General features: G+C 41.4%; 1 protein-coding gene across 1 annotated transcript; it reads right to left on the bottom strand.

Moving 5' to 3' along the window:
- Positions 1–5,034: 5,034 nt before the first annotated feature.
- Positions 5,035–7,197, bottom strand: LOC141601591 (uncharacterized). The gene is made up of 5 exons (XM_074421886.1): positions 6,412–7,197; positions 5,987–6,130; positions 5,634–5,871; positions 5,442–5,516; positions 5,035–5,288 (listed from the first exon to the last, which is right to left on the bottom strand). Exons 1-5 carry the CDS (start codon positions 7,195–7,197, stop codon positions 5,035–5,037), a joined length of 1,497 nt encoding a protein of 498 aa, XP_074277987.1.
- Between the last annotated feature and the right edge of the window lie 446 nt (positions 7,198–7,643).

The raw sequence follows: 7,643 nt of genomic DNA, 5'->3' as shown, positions 1-7,643 counted from the left end.
AGGTTCGCAAATCATAGTGAGTTTCGATATGAATCGACTTATGTACTGTACTTTGCACAAGAATCCTCTAACCTCCTTTTTTGTTTGGGGTTGTGGCATCTCGATTAAGGCCTTGATCTTTGATGGATCAATTTCTATCCCCCTTTGGCTGATAACGTATCCCAGAAGCTTGCCTGATGTTACTCCGAATGCACATTTCTGAGGATTGAGCCTCATGTTGTACTTGCGTAATTTGAGGAAGAATTTGTGAAGGTTAACGATGTGCCTTTTCTATCCTTAGATTTGACGATCATGTTGTCCACGTACACCTCTACCTCTCTATGCATCATGTCATGCAGTAAAGTAGTCGCAGTGCGTTGGTACGTAGCCCAGCATTGATTATCCCGAATGGCATAATAGTATAACTGTATGTGCCCCACTGAATGACGAAGGCTGTCTTATGCATATCTTCTATGACCATTTTAATTTGGTTATACCTTGCATACCCATCCATGAAGGATAACAACGCGTGATCTGCTGTATTATCTACCAATATATCGATGTGTGGTAGAGGGAAGTCATCTTTAGGACTCGCTTTGTTCAAGTCTCATAAATCAACACAAACCCGGATTCGCCCATCCTTTTTGGGTACGGGGACTATATTAGCCACCCAGTCTGAATACTCGGAAACTTTGATGAATCCGGCTTTGAATTGCTTATTGACTTCTTCTTTAATCTTAAGAGCCCATTCCTTCCTCATCCCATGAAGCTTCTGTTTCACAGGTTTGAAACTTGGCTTGATTGGAATGCGATGTTCTGCAATATCCCTTTTGATCCCTGGAATGTCCTTATAAGACCAAGCGAAGACGTCTTTGAACTCGTGTAGGATGTCATGAAATTAGCCTTTTCAGTTGGGTCTAGGGTCGTCCCTATCCTAAGTTCTTGGGGTTCTAATTCCGTTCCTACGTTGATAGGTTCGGTGTTTCCTATGAATGGTGCCCCTTCCCCCTCTTCTAGTATTTCTTTAATTATATAGGGAGGTAATTCGATTGAGTCTGGGTCAGGATCATTCTCATTATCATCGTAAATAGAATTGCATTCAGAATAACACAAGGAGTAAGTAGAATCAAATTTATTCATATTAATGTTTGAAAATAGCTGAAATAAAGAAGCCATCTGCGCAGTAGTCAGTGGCGGTAAAGGGACAATTGCTGGGACATTCCCCAAGCTACTGTTACTAGGTGATACTATGCTAGGAGAAACAAAAGTGTGGGGAGCGACGACAGGAGGAGACTCTCTAGCGACTTCTCTAAACTTAGACTCCAACTCTGACTGGAATTCGTCATCTTTGGGTTCTCCTTTGAACATCTCTCCTTCTCCAGTAGTGACCTTGAAGAGTTTTCCTTGATTGTTAGTCCACTTGATCGACTTTCTCCATCCTTTCTGCTGATTCGAGCTGGTGTCAGTAATTAGTGTTGTAGGGCTGAAATGGTCGTCTTGAAGTATCATGGTAATGATCTCATCCTGCACTGCCTTGACGAATAGTTCCTCCCCAAATAGAAGGCTAACAACTTGTTCATCGAGACAAGGTGTCTGACGAGTTTTGACGGTAGGAACCGTTTCTAGAGGAATGAAGTAGAAATCGTGGAAGACCTCGATTCCAGCTAGTTGAATGCCTCTGTACAACCAAGGTTCGGGAAATCCATGAAAATATTCACAGTCCCCGTCCCTGACAAAGTACCCATTTAGTGTAGGGAGATAGGGTTTACATTTGGACTCCCTTACTTTTGCGATTCTGAACTTGAGTAAGCATTTGAAGGGCTTCGGCCTTCGTGGGCTTGTTCCCCAAGCCTAGTGGTATCTTTTGGGAGTTACCTTCCTTAAAAGGTGTAAAGGTACACTTTCTAATAGGGTTTAGTGGCATTCCTGGGAAGTATCCATGGGATTTGAGTATGTGGTTGACCATTAAGTTGGAGTATGGGTTGAAGTACAAGGGAGCCAGCTCGCTCTCTATAAGGTTTATGATTTGAAATCCTCCAAGCTCATACACTAGATCTGTAACTACTTGGTTGCTTGACATTTTTTCTATCACGGCCTTGATAGGTGACGAAGTGATCGTGACTACCTTGCCATCTAGAGGGATCTTGATCTTTCGGTGTAAGGTGGATGTCACTGCTTTGGAAGCGTGAATCCAGGGCCTGCCTAGATGTATGTTGAAATATGCCTCTATATCCACTATCTGAAAAATAACCTTTCGCTCGATTGGCCCAGTGGCCACGGTAAGGTTAACTAGCCCCACTACTTTATGTCGCGTTCCATCGTATGCCCGAACGTCTTGGTTAGTAGGAGTCCAGTCTGATTTTTCATGCCTAACTTGTATGCTGTCTTTAGTTGTATGACATTGACTACAGAGCCATCATCCACCAAAGTCATTGGTACATTTTTCTTTAAGCATGTGACTGTGATGTATAGAGCAAGGTTATGAGTGACGCCAAAGGGAGGCAAGTCTTCATCTAAGAAAGTAACGGGGCTACTTAGCTTGACTGAGTCTTGGAAGACTAGGTTGACGACGTCATCGGGCGTAGAGTCGTGTGCTACGTTCAATTTAGCCAATGCTTGCAGTAAAGCCTGGCAATGAGGAAATGAACTTGCAACTAGTTGCTAGACTGAAAGATCAGCCTTTGTCTTTTGAAGTTGCTTCAATAAATGGTCAGGAGATTTATCTTCGCCATCATTTGGTGTGATGACATTGGTGTTAGTAGCAACTGGACCACTCGTTTATCCTTGAGTGACATTTTGATATGAACGTCCCGAGCGAGTAAGGTGGTCTACATCTTGATCTTCACTAGCCTTGACTAGATGATGTTCTTTGAGGTAAACATCTTCATCATCATCCGCCTATATTCCATTGACAATACTGAGCTCTCTCAAGCTTATGATTTCAGCTTCTAAGTTGTTTATTTGCTTGACTAGATTATCGGTCACTGCGATCACTTCTTGCATTGTGGATCCTTGAGATAAGGTCGGAACCACTGGCCTATCTCCCCTAGGTATAGTGCTTGTATTGCGTAGGGATGCCACTATTGCTTCTAGCTCTAAAACTTGTCTACTTACACCCTTTGCCCATGCGACAAAATCAGCGATAGTAGGGGAGATGGTGAAATAACTCTCCTCATTTTCTAGTGCATTTACCTCATCTTCAGCTGGAGAAATGAGGTGCGAATAATCCAAGGTGGATTCCTCATCTGTGATCATCAAAATTCCAAGAGGATTCTCAGTATTGTTAGGCTTGCTTGTAGGAGGTATAGGCAAGCGCCCATCTTCAATCATATCCTGAATGGCATGCTTCAATTTGAAGAAATTCTCTGTATCATGCCCTTTGCCTCTATGGTACTCGCAGTAGGCATTCTCATCCGAGAACCTAGACTTCTTCTCTGGGTTAGGTGTAGGTCCTATGGGTTGGAGTTTGCCTTGTTTCATCAGTCTTTTTAGAGCATTGGAGTACGAGTCACCAACATTGGTGAACTTTCTATGTGGGTTATTCTTCTTAGTGGACGATTCGACAATGTTGACTTCGTCGGTCTTGCTAGTGGAGCCATAAGAACGACTCGTTGTGCCTTGATATCCGCGACCCATCATTTTGGACAAGAGTCCTTTACGGATGTCGTCTTGAATTCTTGTTCCTAGCACAGTTAAGTCCTTGAAAGACTTTATGTTTTGGTACCTTATATGGTTCGCATAAATTGGCCTTAAAATGTCCACGAAATTTTCAACAAGAGTAGCTTCGTCTGGGCGTTCGACGAGTTGCGTGCTAGTCTTTCTCCACCTACTTAGGAAGTCGGTGAAACCTTCTTTCTCATTTTGGGTAAGAACCTCTAGAGTACGCATAATGACTTTAATTTCTGCATTATCTGCGTACTGTTTGGTGAACTCAATTGCAGCATCGTCCCAAGTAGCAATTTTCTTGTGATCCAAGGAGTAGAACCACTGCTTAGGAATAGTATCAAGAGATGAAGGAAAGATGCTTAAGAACATCTCTGGCTTAATGCCTTTGATAAACATATAATCTTTGAATGCATGAATATAGTTCAAAGGGTTTTCGTGCCCCTTAAACTTCGGGATGTCAATCATGTTGAAGTTAGTTGGCAGTTGAGCATTTACTGCCTCATATTTGTGGTTGTTTTCCCTATAGATGTCATCCCCCTTGAGATACATTAGTTGCTCCTCCAAATACTGGAGTCGCTTTTGAGCTTCAGTAGGACCTGGTGGAAGGTTGACTTCTTTTTGGTAGAATGTTAGTTCTCATTAAGCACAATCAAACTATTACAATCTAAATAATTAAAGGATATACCTATAGACCGGCAATCCAAACTTTATCACTAGGATTACTAATTTCATTACACTTTATCAACTTGTGCGTTAAACTACTCTGAACTTGCTGCACCCCCACATAAGGCCGCTGCAAAAGTCCTTCTAATCTTGCTTGATTCCTTTGCTGCCAAACCAAATAGTACACAAGCATATGTTCTTTTTCATTGGAGTCCAATTTCGCCTACCAACCCAGATTATGCCATTGCCATATGGATGAGGAATACATAACCAGTTACAGACCCCTTGCATCACCTCCCTGGTATAGCTGCAAGACTGAAACAGATGTCCAACAGTTTCCTGTGCATTATTGCAGATACAACATAAAGCATCAGAAGAGATGCCATACTTATAAAGTTTCTCCTTCACATTAAGGGCATTCCTGAGTAGCAGCCAGGACACAAATTGATGCTTAGGGAGTGCCCATTTGTTCCACACCAGTTTTGCCCAACCAACTTTTTGTTCCTTATGCCTCAGCCAATTATAACCTGAGGTCACAGTATACCCCTTTGTATCAGCAAGCCATGTACCATTACTATACCCAGTCTTGAGAGTCTCTTTAACTTTGCAAATAGTTCTCCAATTCCCACTCATATGGGACTTAGGAAGATGACTATCCCAAGTACCATGCTTGATATAAATCTGATGGACCCATTTGACTCATAAGCTATCAGGCTTGTTGTACAATCACCATATTAACTTCCCAACAGTAGCCAAATTCCATATCATACTGTACCTAAAACCCAGTCCCCCTTCAGCTTGAGAAGTGCACACATGCTCCCAACTAACTAGAGGAGACCTCATGTAGATATTAGTTCCATCCCACAGATAATTCCTACAAATCCCATCTATTTTCTTTAATACACCCTTGGGAAGCAAGAAGATATTAGCCCAATATGTAAAGAGAGATGTAAGAACATCTTTAACCATAACTAATCTCCCTGCATAAGAAAGCTTCCTGGCTCCAAAGGATCTTATCTTCTCAATGACTTTCTCAATTAGGATTTGACAGTCTTTCTTCCCAAGTTTCCCAGCAGTAAGGGGCACCCCCAGGTATTGAAAAGGGAGCTGTCCTTCTTTGCATCAAGATAGACCTATGATAAACTGCTTATCAACCTTCTGAACACCAGCAAAATAGATATTGGACTTCTGTTTGTTCATATGCAGGCCTGATGCAGCAGAAAAGGTGGTGAAGGATTTCAGAAGCACCAGAACAGATTATTTGTCACCTCTAGAGAATAACAACAGGTCGTCAGCAAACATGAGATGCTGTAATCTGAGCTTACTGCACAAGGAATGGAATTTAAAAGGCAAGGCAGATGAAGTGAAGCTCAAAATACGAGAGAGATATTCCATGGCAATAGTGAAGAGGAGGGGGGAAAGAGGGTCCCCTTGCCTTAATCCCTTCTTACCATGGAAGTAACCAAATGTCTCTCCATTCAAAACAAGGGAATAAGTTGCCGTAGTCACACACTCCTTAATCAGAGTAACAAACTGAGGAGGGAAATTCAAGGCTATTAACATCTAAAAAAAGGAAGCTCCAATTAACAGAATCATATGCCTTTTTAAGATCAACCTTCAGGATGCATCTAGGAGTAACAGATGCCCTATTATACATTCTGATAATATCTTGGCAAACCAAGATGTTTTCAATGATATTGCGCCCTTTAATAAATCCACCCTGGTTTGGGCTGATGATAGCAGGGAGAATTTGAGCCAATCTTGCACATAAGAGCTTTGAGATGACCTTATAAGTAACATTATAACATGATATAGGCCTGAACTGTGTGACATTATCAGGTAGGTCAACTTTAGGGATCAAAGTAACTAGTGTGTGATAATTTGTTTCAGAATCTTTCCATGGGCAAAGAAATTAAGGATTGCATTACAAAAATCATGCCCAACTATATCCCAGGAGTCCTTGTAGAATGCACTTGAATAACAATCCGGCCCAGGAGCTTTGTGACTAGGAATAGAAAAAAAAGCTTCCTTAATCTCATTGACAGTCACTGGCGCCAACAGTATATCCCAGTGATCAGTAGTGCAAATAGGACCCTTTTAAACCACAGGCACATTGACAGGCTGCAAAGCAGCAGTTTCACCAAGAAGCTGCTTATAGAAACTAAGAAACACTTGCTGGATTTTGTCAGGCTCATTAGTCCATTGACCATGTTCATCTGCTATTCTTAGAATTTTATTCCTTGCCTGCCTATTTTTCATGTAGCTATGGAACACCCTGGTATTAGTATCCCCCTCAGTCAACCAAATTGCCTTAGATTTCTGAATCAAAAAGCTATCACAAGCTTTCTGAACCTCCTGGTATTCTTTCAAAGCAGCCACTTCCAAACTAATTAGCTCAGGTTTACAAGGATAAAGCCTCAATTGCTCTTGAATATATTCCAGATGTTTCCAAGCCCTCATACTATTGTTCTCCACATCATCAAAGAGGGCCCTATTAAGACTCTTATGGGGTTGTTTCAGTAATTTGAGCTTTCTCACCACTTGATACATTGGAGTACCATAAATATTTGATTGCCAAATCTGTTGAACAGTAGGGAGAAATTGATCCACTCCACTCCACATGTTAAAATATTTGAAGTAACTTCTCTTAGGGGCAGCTACATTACGGCTCTGAATCAAGCAAGGAGTATAGTCAAAGTACCCCTCAATATAAAAATGAGCATACTGATCAGGCCTGTCATTACTCCAATCATGATTCACCAAGGCTCTGTCCAACCTACTATAAACCCTAGTAGCAGCCTCTTGCTTATTGTTCCACGTAAAGTAAGAGCCAGTGGCAGTAGTATCAACCAGATTACAAAAATCAACACAAGCCTGGAAGTCCTCCATTTCTTCATCAGTAGAGGATCCCCCCAGTCTTTCATAAGGCTTAAGTACAGTGTTGAAATCCCCACAAACAAGTCATGGGCCCTTGATACAATTTTTAAAACATCTCAATCTATCCCATAATTCCTTCCTTTCCTGAGTACCATTGAAGGCATAGACCATAGTGAGATAAAAGTAACCCCCATAACTCATCTCATCAACTTTGACATGAATAAACTGAGGATTATATTCTATAAACTGAACCTGAAACAGATGTGGATTCCAAAGTATCCATACTCTACCACCTTTATGGCAATGAGTATTAGTAGACAAACAGCACCCTTCACATATACTCTGTCTAACTTTATTTAGAGACGAAGGTTTGACCTTCGTCTTAAGGAGGCCAAACAATCCAATATGATGTGAATGCAAGAACCACTAAATGTGTTTTTGTTTAGCTGGACTGTTCA

Source organism: Silene latifolia, chromosome 9 (genome assembly GCF_048544455.1).
Source record: "Silene latifolia isolate original U9 population chromosome 9, ASM4854445v1, whole genome shotgun sequence".
In the NCBI taxonomy this organism is placed as follows: domain Eukaryota; kingdom Viridiplantae; phylum Streptophyta; class Magnoliopsida; order Caryophyllales; family Caryophyllaceae; genus Silene; species Silene latifolia.
This window is presented reverse-complemented; position numbering and strand designations above follow the sequence as displayed.

Coding starts and splice junctions, on each gene's coding strand:
- LOC141601591 (XM_074421886.1), bottom strand. CDS start 7,197: ATGGAGGACTTCCAGGCTTGTGTTGATTTTTGTAATCTGGTTGATACT. Junction 5,517..5,633: donor TAAATTCCATTCCTTGTGCA/GTAAGCTCAGAT, acceptor CTGCTGCATCAG/GCCTGCATATGAACAAACAG. Junction 5,289..5,441: donor TGATAAGCAGTTTATCATAG/GTCTATCTTGAT, acceptor TTTCTTATGCAG/GGAGATTAGTTATGGTTAAA.